This window comes from Apus apus, chromosome 15, assembly GCF_020740795.1.
Source record: "Apus apus isolate bApuApu2 chromosome 15, bApuApu2.pri.cur, whole genome shotgun sequence".
Lineage (NCBI taxonomy): Eukaryota > Metazoa > Chordata > Aves > Apodiformes > Apodidae > Apus > Apus apus.
Window position 1 is genome coordinate 14858409 of NC_067296.1, and position 16457 is coordinate 14874865.

Consider the following 16457-nt stretch of genomic DNA (forward strand, 5'->3'; position numbering starts at 1 on the left):
TGGGGAGTATATGTGCCTCTGGATTGTGCCACGCGGGACATCTTGGCAAGTGTGCAGTGACCCCTGGTGCTGTGGCACCTGCAGGCTACTGGAAGCGGGTGGCCACACTGGGACCCCAGGGGACAGGGATGGAAGGAGCAAGGCAGTGACTGGCCCATGCTCACCACACTTCCCTGGGCCAATAATCCCTTAAGGGGGATTACCCGGATGGGTAGATTACTGGCCCTAATCCCATAAGGTCATTTGTTCCAGTTAACCAGGAAGAGCCCCTCTGGCTTCCACAGCCTTGCTGGAACCAGGCGGCTTCCAGGACATGAGTGCTGCTGCATCCCAGGCAGGCTGGGAGTGATTCACACACCAGCTGGATCCTGACATCCACCAAAAGGGGCAGCAGGATTGGAGTGTGAGGTCAGTGCTGGAAAATGCTCCTTTAATGGTGTGGTCAGATGGCTGGAGATCCATAGGCTAGATGGGGGGAACTGTTTTCCATCCACCATCTCAGGGTTGGGTCCTGCAGGACATGGGCACTGAATGGGGTCAGCTGCAGAGTGGGATGCAGGGCATGGGACAGGAGATGGGATGCAGGATGTGAGTCTGTGTCTTTCCTGCAGCCTCCACCACAGAGAGATCAGTTTCTGCTTTCTGCCGGGCGTGGTGGCAGCATTTGATCCATATTGCTTTGATGGGATCAGAAGGGGAAGAGCCCCTGATTCCCATGGAGCATTTTTGTGCTCCCCCTGGGAATCAGACAGTGAGAGGGACCAGATGCCCACCCACTGCCGGGGGCTGCTCTGCTATGGTGGGTGTTTTGTTGTGGAAAGAGCAGGGTTTGGTTTTGGCACGTGCCTTTTTCTTCCTCACAGCACTTTAATGTATGCAGCTAGAACCCCTCCCACCTGCCTTCTGACAGCTGCACGGGGAGGCCTGAGGGATGTTTATAGGGTGTTTTATCCTCTCATTTTCCCCTGTGGCTGCTGGGGCCTGTCGTTACGATAAATCAAATGTCAAACTATTGTCCCCATGTTGTCAGGCTGTGGATATTTAATTCTGCTTTTGGAGGGGGTGTTTCAGGATCTGTGAAGGAGGATGGGTCCATCTCTCCTTGGTCTCCAGGTCCTCTCTCACTGGTGCTGTGCCCACCATCATGGTGGCACTGACTCTGCTCCACTGGCCAGCCAGGACAGAGACTCTGCAGGGACTGAGCCCAAATGAGGCTGGGGCTGGCCAGGCCTCAAAGGGGGCTATGGTACACAGTGCCCATCCCTCAAAGGGGCCCAGTGGTGGATGAAAGGCTCCTTTCTTTGAGCTCTGGGATGCTGGGAGCATCCCTTCCCCCAGGCAGGCATTTGTTGAGGGGATCTGTCAGGAGCATCTCAAGGTTAGGTGTGTAAGTTGCATTACCCATGCTAATACATGCAGCACTGGGAGAGCCTCGCCGAGGGCCTGACTCCGCTCCCATGTGCTGACTAACAGCTTCCCACCCCGGTTTGTTGCCTCGGTTTTGTGCTCCAGGATCCCAGACTCTCTGTGGGTTTGTGCTGATCTCCCTTTGTTGCCCTGCAAGGCAGAGTTTGGAAGCTGGCCATGTTTCCTGGGATAAAACACTCTCCCTCTCTCATCCTGTCGTGGCAGGGTCCCCTGGGCCAGCCTCCAGCCGTGCATGGGGCCCTTCCATGGGAGGACACGTCTGGCTAAGCCTTGGAGGCTGGAGCCTCCATCCCTCTGGGCTGGAGCTGAAGCTGCCTTCTCAAGGCAGCTGTCTGCATGTGATCACCTTCCCTGGAGATGTGCTGCAAAGGAGCAAAAAGCCTTTTCCCTCCCAGCAGAGCCAGGGATGCCAGCACAGGGCTGCTCCTCCTGCCAGCCCGTGTCCCAGGGGGGTCCCAGCCCCTGCCAGCCCTGGGCAGCCTGGCTCTGCTGGACACATGGCATCCAGACTCTGGTGGGACAGAGCAAAGATGATGAGGCAGAATCTGGACACATGGGGACCCAAAATCCAGGGCCCCAGGGGGGTGAAGTCCACCCTGGCACCTCACCCCGTTGGGACTCTCTCTCCAAAGAGGGGCTCAACAGGTTCCTGGTGGGTGTCCCTCAGGCTGCCTGTTGCCCTGCCCTGGCCCTAGGGGAGCAGAGGCACCTGTGGCATCTTCATCGTCCATGTCTGGGGGGCTCACACTGTCCTGGCCTGCTCTGGGGCAGGACCCATGGGCAGGGTGGTGCTGAGACGAGACTTGGGGCCGCGAGCGCCCAAGGCAGGCGGCCTTGGGAGCAGCTGCCCAGGGAGCTCTGGCTCTTGAACTGGGTGAGGGGTGTCGGACACCGTGGCCACTGCCCCAGTGGGGTCTAACGGCACCGGAGCGGGATTCGGGGAGGCACCCGCTGGCACCGGGCGGGATCCAAGTGGCCCTTGCCGGCGGGTAGCCCGGGGGGTCGGGACAGACCGTCGGGAGCCGGTCGCTCTCCCGGAGGGGCGCAGGGTGGAGGCCGCCGGCACCGTACGGTCCTCCGGGACTCCCCGGTGGCGGCGGGCGAGGCGGCTGCCCTTTCCGGAGGGGGAGTGACAGGGGCGGGGCGGGGGCCGCCGGGGCCGCCGGGGGGTGGGTCTCGGGTCTCGGCGGGGCCGGGCCGGGCCGGGCGGCGGGCGAGGCGAGGCCGGCGGGGGCGGGCGCTGCCGGGGCGGGCTCGGCGGCTCCGTCCTCCCTCCGGAAGTCTCTCCCGCTCCCTCCTTTCTCCTCCTCTCCCCCGACAACATGGCCGCGAAGTCGGACGGCGGCGGCGGCCCGGCCGTGCTGCTGGAGAGCCCGGAGGGCGGCGGCGGGAAGCGGGGGGGCGGCGCGGTCCCCCCGACGCGGCGGTACCGGCTGCGGGACGGTTGCTGGGTGCTCTGCGCCCTCCTGGTTTGTTTCGCGGACGGTGCCTCGGACCTGTGGCTGGCGGCCCACTACTACATGGAGGGGCAGCCGTGGTGGTTCGGGCTGACGCTGCTCTTCGTGCTGCTGCCCTCGCTGGTGGTGCAGCTGCTCAGCTTCAGGTGGTTCGTCTACGACTTCGCCATCAGCACCAAGGACAGCGCCGGCAGCACCAAGGACAGCGCCGGCAGCACCGCGGGCAGCGCCCGCAGCACCACGGACACCGCCCGCGGGCCCCGCGGCTGCTGCCGCCTCTGCGTCTGGCTGCTGCAGGGCCTGATCCACCTGCTGCAGCTGGGGCAGGTCTGGAGGTACGGGGGGCGGCTGGGAAAGAGGGGTGCGGGGGGGGGCAGGGGTGCGGATGGGGCTGCTGCAAGGGCTGATCCACCTGCTGCAGCTGGGGCAGGGCTGGAGGTATGGGGTACGAGGGTAGAAGGGGGTCATGGAGCCAGGCTGGGGCTGAGGAAGGGGCAGGGTGCAGCAGGGATGTGGATGGGGATAACAGGGTGCAGCACATAGGGTACAGGTGTTGATGGCTGGACATGGGGGGGAAGTGGGTGTGCATGGTGAAGGGGACATGGGGATCAATCTCTCTGCAGCCCTGGCAGGATGGGGGCAGGGGAGGGAGCCCCCAACAGAGCTCAGATGAGGGTGCAGGTGGGTGTGGGCAGGAGCTGTGGGTGCGGATGGGTGTGGGCAGGAGCTGTGGGTGCAGGCAGGAGCTGTCAATGTGGGCAGGAGCTGGCATGAGGAGCCTGCAGCCTGGCTGGGTGGTACTGGGCCTGCTGGGGCCCCTGCCAGCCACAGCAGTGGGGTTCAGGGGGGTGAGGAGTGCTTTTGCCTGGCACCCAACACCTCAGGGCTGGATGCCCCTCCCAGGTGCTCCCTGTGCCCCAGCTCAGAGCTCACTGTTGTCTGTGGGGTCTCAGAAGTGCTGTTTGTCCCCAGCCTGGCCAGGCTCTGCTGCCTGCCCCTTCCCAGGCCTGGGGCAGGCAGGGTGGGCAGGCAGGGCGTGTGGCAGCCTGGCAGGCTCAGACAGGCTCAGGGCCCTTTCCCTGTGTCTCTGCAGATGCTCCAAAGCTGGAGCTGACGGTTTATTGGCACCATCCTCCCCTTTGCCATGGAGCCGGCCCTGCTCCCTCCCAGCTCTGCTGAGCTCCATCCTCGGAATGGCTCTGGCACCGAGCTGCTTCCCGGGGAGGCTGGTGCTGGGAGGGGAGCAGAGACAATGGTAAATTCCCGGAACAAGGCTGGGAGCAGGCAGTGCTCCCAGCTCGGGTTTCCGTGCTGTTTCCCTTCCTGAGCTCCAGCAGCACAGCAGCTCCTCTGCTCCCTGCTGTTGTCTTCGCGGTTCCTTCGTCTGCTGCTCTTCCTGGGATGCTCCTGGGATGCTCTAACTTTGTTTCACAGTGCAGTGTGCACTCTGCTAGAGGTGTCTCTGCCTGTGGCAGTGAGGCTGGAGCTAAATTATTTTAAAGTCCCTTTCAACCCAAACCATTCTATGATTTCCTCCCCAGCACAGTCTCTGCCTGCCCCTCCCTAGTCCCCCTCCATCCTCTCGGCATGCTGGTTGCAGGACAGGTACCAACCCTGCCTTCGTGTGCTGGAGGAGCTGGTAAAGCAGAGGATGGGAGCTGTGTAGCCACTGAGCCCACCTACAGCCAGGCCAGGCTGCACTGCCCCCTGGACAATGCTCTGGTCCTGGCTGGAGCTGGAGCCAGGGCTGGGCTGCAGGAGGGGGTTTTGCTCCCGGGGGTGTCAGCCATGCTCTCCTGATCTGCTGCACCACAGAGGCTCTTAAGCCAATTAAAGCGGGAACTCTCTGCACTGACCCTCCAGGACATGTTAGTCTGAAGCTGCAGCTGAGGCTCTTTCTAATCTCAAGATTTGGGATTAGCTTGGTTGACCAGTTAAATGCAGTTTGCTAAACCCATTAGTGAGGTTGGATCCGGTGCAGGTGGATGTGGCAGTTAAAGAAGTGTGGAATAAATGTTCCTGTGAAAACAAGGCTGTTCCCTGGACAGAGAAGCATCCCTTCCCTCCCTGATTTATCCACCTCCCCCCTGCCTTGGCCCCTACCACATCCATGGCTGCAGATGGGGTACACAGCCCCCAGCCCCTAAACAGCACCCCTTGATGCAGCTGCTCCACAAGACAGCTCTGAGCCACAACTCTGAGATCAGTCCCAGGTAAAGCTGCTGAAATCAGTTGTCATCAGCACATGCAGATGCCCCAGCATGGGCACCGCCAGTTGCACGACCCTGAGCTGGTGCAAGCAGCAGCCATTGCTGTTAGGTGAGTTTTGCTGCTCAGGAATTGTTTTCCATGCTGCTTTGTCACCAGGTCTTTCACCAAAGAAACACCAGAGGAGGGGATGCTGTCCATGCTGTGCCTGCCTCCTCCCCGGGGTCCCCTGCCACCTCTGTGGCACCTGGTGTGTCTCTGCAGGTCCCTTCTAGGGAAATCGTGCTCCGTATTGTTCCCTCTTAGACCAGGGAGTCTCTTGTTCTCTTCCATCTGAGGACAACGATAGTGGATTTGGTTATAACCAGGGCTGGTGTTTTCTCCACGTGCTTCTTTTTTCCCAACACTTGTAAGCTGGGATCAGTACCTGGGAGCTGGGGGCAAACAGTGACACTGGTGACAAACCTGGCCAGGACAGCGCTCTGGCCAGTCCCTCCGTGGTGACACTTCGGTAAATTCATTGCCTGCCCGAGCCCCCCACCTTCCTGCTGCAGGGGTTTCATTGCATTGCTCTTTGTAATACAAAGGACAGAGCAATTAGCCTGGAAAGCTGTCGCGGTCGGTTTCTGCCTCATCATCAGATTTTTGAAAATGAAATGTTTTTTTTCCCGGTGATTGATCTGGTGTTTGTGGCGCGGGGCTGGTGAGCGCTGTCAGCACCGGGGTGATTCTCTGGGCTGAAACACGGCGGGATGATCCAGTGCATAACAAATCCGAACCAGCCTTTCATCCCAGTGACTCGATGGGAGATGAAATCTGGTTTTAATGAGATCTATGGAGCTGAGGTGGAGATGGGAGAGTAATTGTGCCCTCGCTGAAAGCTGGGGGAGGCCGCGGGTCACTTGTTGAGTGGTTGAGGAGCTGGGGATGGCACGTGGCAGCTCCTGGCTGTGCTGTGGGGATGGCGTGATCATGGTGTTGATGAGGCCAATTAGCGAGGCTGATTACAGGGAGAGGGTGAGGTTGCTGGTGCCTGAGTCTTGCTCATGCGTGGGTGCTCTGGGACCAGCCTTGTGGCATCCCAGGCTCTGCCCTGCTTCTCTGATTGCTTTTTCCCATTATGTGTTCTCTGTCCCCAGGCTGTCCCCTGGTTTGTCCCCTACCAGCACAGGGGGTCCAACATTGGGCCCTTCTGTGGGGATGGGAGCAGTGGCTGGTGGAAAGAGGGGCAGGGGGACAATGGCTGTGGTGGTGCCACCCTGGCACCCCCTGCCATCTGCCCCTGGTGGCCTCCACTGTGGTGTCAGTGCTGTGTAGCCCGAGGGTAGGAGCACCTACCTGGCTGTCCCTGCAGCAGGAGCAGAGGAGCAGGGCCCGCTCCTGCCCAGCCCCCTGAGGAATGAGTTGAAAGTGCCAGGATCAGGGTTTCTCCGGCGCTCTGGGCTGATGGAGTCACCTGGCAGCAGTTCCTGAAGCTGGTAGAGAGGCCGTGGTTCTGCCAGAGGGTTCAGCTCAGCTGCTGGAGGCTTCGCAGCCCTGGTCCTCCTGCTTCATCCTTCATCCTTCTGCACGGTGCCCGGATCTGGTCCCACGCTGTGGGGAGGGGTCCCCGGTGCCGGTGACTCAGCCGGCACACGCGGCGGTGCCGCGCACACCCCGGCTGACCCCGGCCCACAAGCAGATGGCCGAGGCCAGCGTGTGTCTGCGCCTGCAGCCCTGCCAAGAGCCAGGGCAGCGCCGGCACCAGCGGCCGGGTGCTCCCTGCGGGCACCGCGGCACGACCAGCTGGTGCCTCCCTGCAGGCCGGGCAGGGGGAGGAGGGTGGGCTCCGCACCAGGGACAAAAATATCTCCTTGGAGAAGCAGCCGGATGTGGTGCTGGGTGAGGGCCAGGGCACCCCAAAGCCATGGGAGGCAGGAGAGCGGGGCTGGGGGGGGATCCCCAGCTGGTGGATGGGGACAGACTGAGTGGGAAGCACAGGGGCAGCATGGGGGGAGTGGGGTGATGGCTGGAGGGCACTGTGATGATGGGTGGGCCAAGTGGTTGCTGTGATGCCAGGTGAGCCCTGGGGCAAGGGGGTGCTGAGCTGGCTTTGCCCAAGCTGCCCCTTCTTGGCACATCAGGGCCATGGGGTGGGGACAGAGATGTGCTCAGCATTACCACTGCCCTGCAGCCCCCAGCCCCTCTGGCCTGGGTGGGGTTCCATGGTCTCGGACAGAGGGAAAGCGCTGGCTGGATCAGGCTGGCAGTAGTGATGGGGAAGGCCTGGCATGGGCAGGGGGAGAGGAGCTTGGGGGGCCCCTCTGACCCTGCTGCCCCCCATCCAGGTACCTGCGGGCGCTGTACCTGGGGCTGCAGAGCCGCTGGCAGGCTGAGCATCGCCGCCGCCACTTCTACTGGCGGATGATGTTTGAGAGCGCGGACATCAGCATGCTGAGGCTGCTGGAGACCTTCCTGAAGAGCGCACCCCAGCTGGTGCTGCAGCTCAGCATCATGGTGCAGCAGAACAAGGTTGAACCGCTGCAGGGTAAGGGACGGTGCCCCCACCACGGGGCACGGGGGGGCGGGGAGGGCTGGGAGGGACCCCAGCCCGCCAAAGGTTCTCACTGCCCTTCCCCACGCTGCACCTGCAGGGTTCTCAGCCTCGGCCTCGCTGGTCTCCCTGGCGTGGATGATCGCCTCCTACCAGAAGGTGCTGCGGGACTCGCGGGAGGACAAGATGCCCATGTCCTACAAGGGGGCCGTGGTGCAGATCCTGTGGCACCTCTTCACCATTGCTGCCCGCGCCATCGCCTTTGCCCTCTTTGCCTCCGTGTTCCAGCTCTACTTCGGCATCTTCATTGTCACCCACTGGTGCATCATGACCTTCTGGATCATCCAGGGCGAGACGGACTTCTGCATGTCCAAGTGGGAGGAGATCATCTACAACATGGTGGTGGGCATCATCTACATCTTTTGCTGGTTCAACGTCAAGGAGGGACGGAGCCGCTACCGTATGTGCATCTACTACCTGATCACGCTGTCAGAGAACGCCGCCCTCACCGTCCTCTGGTTCCTCTACTACGACCGCAAGACCACCTCTGACTTTGACGCCTTAATCCGTGTCTGCGTGGTCAGCTCCAGCTTCGCCCTTGGCATCTTCTTCATGTTCATCTACTACTGCCTCTTGCACCCCAACGGCCCCATGTTCGGCCCCCAGACTGGGGGCTGCATTTTCCGGCAGCCACCAGCCCCGGCACCGGGGTCCCCGGTGGACGCCGTCACCAGCCCCCCCCGCTCGCTGCCGCGGACTACAGGGGGGGAGCGGGAGGGGGTCCCGGGGGAGCGGGACAGCTGTGTCCCTGTCTTCCAGGTGCGTCCCTGCGCCCCCCCGGCGCCCGCCGCCCGCGCCCCGCGGACCGAGGGGCCCGTCATCCGCATTGACCTGCCCAGGAAGAAGTACCCAGCCTGGGACGCCCACTTCATCGACCGACGCCTGCGGAAAACCATCCTGGCGCTGGAGTACGCGTCCCCCACCACCCCCCGCCTGCAGTACCGCACCCCCGGCGCCCCCCATGAGGTGCTGGAGTATGAGACCACCGTGTAGGGAGGTTGGGGATGGGGGGACACGTGGCAGGGGCCTCTTGGTGCCACCCTGTGGCTTTGCAGCCATTTGCCTTTCTGTTGGGTTCGCCGGTGCTGCTGTGCTGCTACACCGAGTGCCCCATGGGGGGTGGCCAGGGGGGTCTCTTGGTGCTATCCCCACCCTGCGCCACTCACCTGCAGCCAAGACCCCTCCCATCCCACCCCACAGCAGCCAACTTGGTCCTCCCCCCCGACTTGTCCTTGCCAAAATACCTCACCGGTGCCTGAGCCCAGGGCAGTGGGTGCTGCCTCCCCAGCACTTGGGTGGGCTGGGGGGGAGCAGGATGGCGACTGGGGGGTCCCCTGGGCAAGGGACTGGGAGGGGAGAGCGGTGTGCTGGAGCCCAGGGACATGGGTGCCAGGACTGCCCTATGCCTGTGGGGCAGGAGCACAGGGGCACCAGGGGATTCTGTCACCCCCAGGGAGCTGGGATAGGGGGACCGCCAGGGTCCAGCCAGCCCCCCCATGTCTCCTGCCTCTCCCCTGCCCTGCAGTGTCAGCCAGGGGGAACCCATCACCTCTATCCTTGATTCCCCAGGCTCAGGGTCAGGCCGTGCCCCCACTCCATGGCATCTCCACTGCCCTGTGGGGTGCAGACCCTAGGCCAGGGACCCCCAACCCTATCATCCCCCTGTCCCCATGGGAACCCCTTCATCTCATTTGGTTTGTTTTCACCTGAATGGTGATATTTTGTGTGACATTTTCTACCTCCACTGAAGCCAGGGGTGGGGCAGGGCCCGGCTGGTGTGGCTGGGGGGATGCAGGACTGCTGGCATTCCCAGGGCTCCCCAAAGCAGGGTTCACCTCCCTGCTGTTCCTCCCTCCTAGGGTTGTCATCTCGTCCAACCCAGGAGTGTTTCCATCCATCCCCCTATCAGCATCAGCCCCTTCCAGCTCCCCAGTGAACCAGGATTCTGCCTGTCCCTGCCCATCCCTGCCCATCCCTGCCTGTCCCTGCCTGCCCAGAGGAGTGGGGCTGCCCTGGGCTCCATATTTGAATGTGTCCCACAATCCTGTCCAGATCTGTTGGCACATCCCCCCACAAAGGGCTGTGCTGAATGTACCCCATGCCCTGGGGCCAGGCGTGTCCCAGGTGGATGTCTTCATGCATGTGTGTGTTCGTGTGTGTGTGTGCCAGGGGCTGGCAGAGGTTTGCAGGGTGGGGGGGCTGCCAGACCCCTTGGCTGTGCACCCCCTCACCCCCTTGCACCCACAGCCCCTGTGCCTTCCCTGCAACCCCACACCAGTCCAGCAGCATCCCAGCTGCCCTGAGCCACAGTGCCACCCCTGCCCCATGCTGTGGTGTCATCCCTGCCCCTTGCCATGGTGCCAAGCCCCACCATCCCATGAGGCACACAACGGGGCACCGTGCCAGCCACAGGGAGAGCTGGTGGGGGGACCCTGTCCCTGGGCATGTCTGGCTGCCACCCATGGCGTCCCCGAGGGTGAGTGCCCAGCTTGGTGGCACAGCCAGCTTCACAGTGTTGGTGGCATCGTGTCGTTTTTGTTTCCCATTTCTCTGTAGCTAGGGTGACAGTGGGCTGGGGCAGGCTGTTGCTGGGATCACTGGTGCTAACTGGTGCTAACTGGAAGCCTTGGAAACCCTTTGGAAAGAGGGTGCAGAGTGTGGCTGGGGCTGGGCAGGGGGCTGTGCCCCCTGCGACCCCCCACCTCTCCTTCAGCATCAGTAATGGGCAGACACCACTGGTGGGTGCTGAGATGGGGGGCTGCTCTGGGGGGAGTCTCTTTTCCTAAGAGAAGGTCGGGGGCAGTGGCTGGGGGCACCAGGCTGGGGTCACCCTGGCAGGCATCAAGTGACAACCTTGCAGCCCCCACCTGGTGCCCAGGTGGTGGTGGCTCTTCAGCAGGTCTTGCTCATGAAGCTGGGAAGCCACCAGGAATGGGCCACATGGGGACGGGGGACCTTCCCCTAGCCCCCCCACCCTGAGATCCGTGAGGAGCAGGGCAACTTGCAACCCCCTCCATGCCCCTCACCCCCGGGGACCCTGGGGCCATGCCGGCAGGACAGAGGAACACTTTTCTATGCACTCAAGCCACGGTTCCCTCAGCTCTGGGCTGCTCCAGGCTGGGGTCTCTGCAGCAGCCGGCACTGCACCCCAACCCGCGCGGGGCTGCCCAGCTCGGCCCAGGGGTCTGGCCGTGTGGGGGGCAGGGGGCAGACACAGGCCCTGTGCCCAGCTCTGGGGCTCGGCCACCCCCCGTGCTACAGGGGAGGCCAAACCTGGTGCTCCGGTGCCAGGGCAGCACCGGGATGACAGCACCTGCCCACCAGGACCACAGCGAGGGGACCCGGGGCAGAGCCAGGTGCTGCAGGATGGGGGCAGCTCCAGTCCCCGGGGGGTGTCACCCTCGGGGGTGGCAGCAGGGCCACTAGGGCTTCAGGGAGTGGGGAGAGGTTTGGGCCAGCGTGTTGGTTTCTGGCAGGGGCTGCCGGGGGGCAGCGTCCTGGCAGGTCTCAGCCAGGTTCCTGGTTGTCCCCCCGCCCCGGTGCCGAGACCTGGCGGCTGCTGTCACGTACTGTAAATACTCTGTGTGCCACCTTCTCCGCTGGGACCCTCGGCGCGGGCGGGGGGCGAGCGGGAGGCTGGGTTCCGTACCGAGACTTTTTTGTATACCACAAACTTTTTGTATATTTTTAATTTTGCTGCAACATGAGATATTAAATTCATTTCAATAAGCTCTGCCTTGGGAACCTGTCCTTGTCAGCTCAGGCCCTGGGCTCTGCAGTGGGGCAGGACTCTGCCCCTCTGTGCTGGGGTGCTTGGGGATGCTGGGGATGATGCTGCCCATCTGGTGCTGGTGGCCCTGGCACAGTGACCGGCAGGGAAGGGGTGCACGGGCAGGATGCAGCGTGTGGGGAGGAAGGACATGGCCACTACCGGGCCAACCTCCGCCCTGCCGAGCCCAGCCAACCCCCAAGACCTGTGGGGTCTCCAGGCCCATCCCAGCTGAGCGCAGCCCCCACTCTGCCCAAATCCCAGCCCAGCCCCAGCCCAGGGACCACCCTGAGCCCCAGTGCTAGTCCCAGCCCCAGTCCCAGCCCCAGCCTTGTACTGGTCCCAGTCCTAACGCCGGTCCTAGCCCCAGTCCCAGTCCAAGTCCCAGTCCTGTCCTGATACTGGTCCCACATCCAGTTCCAGTCCCAGTCCCAGTCCTGTCCCTCTCCTGGTCTCAGTCCCAGCCCAGTCCCAGCACGCCCCAGGAGGGGCAGGAACTCACATCCCAGCCGTCCTGGTGGAGTTTCCGACACAGGAAAAGGCCGCGGCGCCGAGCGGGGCGGTGGGGGCGGCTGTGCCGGAGGCAGCACCGCGGCCCTGCCATGGACTGCGAGGCCAAGAAGGGCAAGAAGGTGCGTGAGGCTGAGGCTGGGGGTCCTGGGGGGCTGGCAGGAGGGTGGCAGCGGGTGAGACGTATGGGGACACCAGGATGAGGGTGGGATGGTGAACATTGCAGCAGGAAGAGATGGGGTCTCCACCCACCCCCACAACTGCCCAAATGGTGCAAATTTGGGGTCAGGGAGCAGAGAGGTGCCCAGCCCCTCCTGGGGCACTGGGCACCCATGGACCCTGGGGTCGGGTGCTCAGTGCTGACGTCCCTGTGCCCACTGTCCCTGCCAGGGCTTCGTGTCGCCCATCAAGCGGCTGGTGTTCCCCAAGGCTGCCCGCAGGCCCGTGCCCCGCAGCAGCGTGTACCGCCGCCCGCTGCACTCCGTGCCCCTCTACCCCCCCGACTACCTGATCGACCCCCAGATCCTGCTACATGATTATGTGGAGAAGGAGGTGAAGGTAAGGGTGTGGGGAGGGTCCCCAGGGATGTCTGGGGTCCCTGCCTGGGCATGGTGCGGGGATGAGGCCACCAACCAGGCAGAGGGCCACCACCTGCGGTGTCCTGGAGGGTCCTGGTCCCCTCGTTGGCCAGATAACACGCAGGGAGGGGGAGGGGGGACTGGGGGAGCAGGGAAGACCCCCTATTTCAGGGTCCCCTGCACACCAAGGAGATGCATGCAGGATATGGGTGCTCTAGGGAGACTGTGGGCCATAGGGTGGAGAGGATGCACATGTCCAGCTCCCCCAAATGCTTTGAGTTTTGTGCCCCCCTCCAGTTTTTAGGTCACCTGACATGGGTAACAGCGTCTCTGAACCCCTCCAGCCGGGATGAGGTGTTGCAGCTGCTGGACACGGCCAGGGTAAGAGGGGTCCTGACTCCCCCCGTGTGTCCCCCACCTCCGGGTGTCCCCCACCCCTAGCATGGCTGTGCCCCCGCAGCAGCTGCAGGAGCTGCCGCTGCAGACGACGCCGGCGCAGGACAGCATCCTCAGCCTCTCGGCCCGCTGCCTCCTGCTCACCTGGCGCGACAACGAGGAGCTGATCCTGCGCATCCCCACCCACGAGATCGCCGCCGCCTCCTACCTGCGCGACGACGCCCTGCACCTCCTCATCCTCAAAACCGGTGCGGGGCGGGAGGCACCGGCCCCGGCGCAGCCGGTCCCGAGCGCCCGCCGTCCCAAGGGCACGGGGGGACGGAGCCCGGGCGGTGACGGGAGAGTGGGGTTCGATCCGAGGCGGCAACACAGGTCCTTGGAGAGGGGTCGGCAGAGGTTTGCTGCCCTGGGGCTGGAGAGGGGGCACTGCCTCAGCCCCACTCTAGCCCTCCTGTCCCCAGCTCATTGGGGTCCCCATCCTGTCCCCTGCAGCACATTCCTCCACATCCTGCCCAGCCGGTGGGACGGGGCCGGCGGGGCAGGGCTCGGGAGAGGCGGGCAGGGTGGGCAGTGCAGACCCTTGCTCTGATGCCCCGTCTCTCGTCGCTGCCTCAGGTCTGGGAGTGGACCCAGTCCCCGCTGGAGCACACCCCGAGGCAGCCCCGGCCGGCGTGCCCGAGGCCTTCCCCACGGAGAAGCGTGCGGGGGGCTCGTGGCCGGCGGGGGGCCGGCTGGGGGGCCCGATGGAGCGGCGACACACCATCTGCAGCCTGGACTGGCGGGCGGCGCGGGGCGGGCAGGAGGGCCGGCAGGGCGGCAGCCTGGAGAGGCGGCGGGGCGGTAGCTGGGAGCGGCGGCAGCGCGGGCGGCCCTCGGGCAGCTGGGAGCGGCGGCAGCCCGGTGGCGGCAGCTGGGAGCGGCGGCAGCCCGGTGGCGGCAGCTGGGAGCGGCGGAGAGCCGGCACCGCCGGCGGCAGCTGGGAGCGCGGGGCCGGCTTTGGCAGCTGGGAGCGGCGGCACGCTGGCAGCAACCCCCTGGATCCCCAGGAGCCCTGTCCCGATGCCTACTCCAACCTAGTCATCCTCGCCGTGCCCAACAGGGTGAGTGGCCCCGGCAAGCGGCCACCCACCGGCACATGGCCACCTGCTGGCACAAGGCCACTCTCCATCAGCCACCCGTGCTCCTTCCCTCCCTCCTTCTCTCCCTCCCTGCACTCCAGGATGCCGGCGAGGAGTCCTGCGCCCTCATCTGCCAGGTCTTCCAGATCATCTACGGGGACCAGAGCATCGAGTGCGTGGACCGTGCCGGGTACCACTACACCTCCACGCCCACGCGGCCTTGGCTCTCCAGCAGGAGTGAGTGGCCAGGGATGGGCAGGGGGACACCAAGCAGGGTGACAGGGAGCTGGTGAGCAGGGGTGTGTAGACACAGCACGAGGGGGGGGTCTGCTGCCATGGCAGAGGCTTGGCCCTGCTCTCAGACCTCAGCTGCCCCTCTCCAGGTGAGAGCTGCCGCACCGACGGGACGTACGGGTACGACGCCGACTTCAGCTGCTGCAGCTCCTTGTGAGTCTGGCTCCCCGCACTGTGCCCCTGCACGGGGTGGGTGCATGTCCCATCCGCGGAGATGCCTCAGCACCTACTAGGGGTGCCGGGATGCCCTGACCCCCGTCCTTCCACAGCAATGGTTCCCACGAGACCTTTGAGGCATATTACAGCGGCGGCTCCTCGCCCTCCTTCCACCGCTCGCACCACAGCCTGGCCACCGCCTGCAGCAGCAGCGACCAGAGCAGCGCAGGGCTGGAGCAGCTCCAGGACTACATGGTGACGGTGAGGGGACAGGGATGGGCCAGGGACCCTGCTCGGTGCTGGTGGCCGGGATGGGGGGGGCAGCGGGCAGGTCTGAGCAACCTGCATCGGGGAGCAGCCGGTTGGGTACAGAGGGGGAGAGCTGGGGGTGTGCACTGCCGGTGTGTCCTGGTTGTGTCAGTGAGTCAACCCCGACCTGTCCCCGTGTCCCCGCAGCTGCGCAACAAGCTGTCACCACAGGAGATCCAGCAGTTCGCCGTCCTGCTCCGCGAGTACCGCCTGGGCGCGCCGGTGCGGGAGTACTGCGGGGAGCTCCTGCGCCTCTACGGGGACCGCAGGAAATTCCTCCTCCTGGGTGAGTCCGGGCTCCCACCGCAGCCACCTCGTGTCACCCTAGGAATGTGCGGGTGCTCCGAGGGGTGGTGGGGGCTTGGCTGCTTGTGGGGGGATGCCCACCCAGGAAGGTCACCCCGAGGTGATGCCCATGGCAGGAATGAGGCCCTTCATCCCCGACCAAGACATCGGATACTTCGAGACGTTCCTGGAGAGCATCGGGATCCGGGAGGGCGGGATCCTCACCGACAGCTTCGGCCGCATCAAGCGCAGCATGAGCAACACGTCGGCCTCGGCCGTGCGCAGCTACGACAGCTGCTCCCTGCGCTCCGAGGCCGAGTCCTTCAACCGCATCATCACCGACATCACCCATGACATCGAGGCGCTGGCGCGGGATGAGGAAGAGGAGGACCAGGAAGAGGACAACTACCTGTGAGGGTGTGCTGGCACCCCACCATCCCCTCCCTGTTGCCAGCTGTGGTGCTGCACCCCCCAAGCCCAGACCTGCCAGGTGCCCAGCTCTGCCCTGGGGATGTTGTCCCTCTCTTTGTCACCGCTGGAGGACACAGGGGCTCTGTGCTGTCCTGGCAGCCCTCAGCAGTGCTGATGAAATCGCAGGGCAGCCACGGGGGAGCCCCCCGGTCTGCAATGCCATGTGCTGTAATTTCTGCAGATCACAATTAAAGGCCAGGGCTGGGAGAGGAGCAGGTTCTTCCCTGGGGCCATGCTGGGGAAGGGAGCAAGCTGCTGCAGCTGGGGATGAGCCAGGGCTGGGGGGCTGCTCACAGGTGCCACTGCCCAGCTGGACACCCTGAAACCCCCAGTGCCACATACAAGTCACTCTCAGAGTCAGGGAACTCCCAGCCATGCCAGACTGATCCCAGGGAATGCTCCTGACAATGTGGAGGCCAGTGAGGCTGTGCTGGTATGGGGGGTCTGATGGCCATGGCTGGCACCCAGGTAGCTGTGGGGCCACGGGTGTTGCACAAAGGGAAATTCCTGCCCTGGGATCCAAATCCCTCTGGTGGAGCCCAGCAGCCCTCTGGAGCCAAGGGGTAGGGTCACACTCCTCACTGGCCGATGACCAATAGCCCACGGCCAGTGTTCCATGGCTGGTGTCCCTTGGCCACAGTTCCTTGGAAGGGGCTGCTGGTGGGCTACAGGGGGGTCCTGTCCGGTGTGTGATCGGGTCCTGACTCCCATCCCGCTTTGGGCCTCCCAGAGGTATCACGGCCGCTCTCGCCCCATCAGGCAGCACCAGCAGAGTCGGGGCGCCCCGAGGCCGCGGAACGGCTCCGGGGCGGCGGGGGCCTTACCGGGGAGAGGCGGGGGCCCTACCGGGGAGAGGCGGGGCCCTACGGCTGAGGGCGGAGCCTT

General features: G+C 64.3%; 2 protein-coding genes across 2 annotated transcripts; both read left to right on the plus strand.

Annotated features, from left to right (window-relative positions):
* Positions 1-2750: 2750 nt before the first annotated feature.
* On the plus strand, positions 2751-8965 carry XKR7 (XK related 7). Its single transcript, XM_051633317.1, has 3 exons — positions 2751-3220; positions 7421-7620; positions 7727-8965. The coding sequence occupies exons 1-3, from the start codon at positions 2751-2753 to the stop codon at positions 8677-8679; spliced, it is 1623 nt and encodes a 540-aa protein (XP_051489277.1). The 3' UTR covers positions 8680-8965.
* A 3048-nt stretch (positions 8966-12013) lies between these two features.
* CCM2L (CCM2 like scaffold protein) lies at positions 12014-15762 on the plus strand. Its single transcript, XM_051633012.1, has 10 exons — positions 12014-12087; positions 12356-12523; positions 12841-12924; positions 13004-13187; positions 13555-14039; positions 14159-14294; positions 14441-14504; positions 14621-14768; positions 14964-15102; positions 15239-15762. The coding sequence occupies exons 1-10, from the start codon at positions 12058-12060 to the stop codon at positions 15514-15516; spliced, it is 1716 nt and encodes a 571-aa protein (XP_051488972.1). The 5' UTR covers positions 12014-12057; the 3' UTR covers positions 15517-15762.
* The last annotated feature ends 695 nt before the right edge of the window (positions 15763-16457 follow it).

Excerpts from the sequence above, each read along its gene's own strand:
- CCM2L (XM_051633012.1), top strand. The coding sequence starts at position 12,058 with ATGGACTGCGAGGCCAAGAAGGGCAAGAAG. Across the intron at positions 12,925-13,003 it reads AGCTGCTGGACACGGCCAGG|CAGCTGCAGGAGCTGCCGCT; the intron begins GTAAGAGGGGTC and ends GTGCCCCCGCAG. Across the intron at positions 14,295-14,440 it reads GCCTTGGCTCTCCAGCAGGA|GTGAGAGCTGCCGCACCGAC; the intron begins GTGAGTGGCCAG and ends GCCCCTCTCCAG.
- XKR7 (XM_051633317.1), top strand. The coding sequence starts at position 2,751 with ATGGCCGCGAAGTCGGACGGCGGCGGCGGCCCGGCCGTGCTGCTGGAG. Across the intron at positions 3,221-7,420 it reads CAGCTGGGGCAGGTCTGGAG|GTACCTGCGGGCGCTGTACC; the intron begins GTACGGGGGGCG and ends CCCCCCATCCAG. Across the intron at positions 7,621-7,726 it reads CAAGGTTGAACCGCTGCAGG|GGTTCTCAGCCTCGGCCTCG; the intron begins GTAAGGGACGGT and ends CTGCACCTGCAG.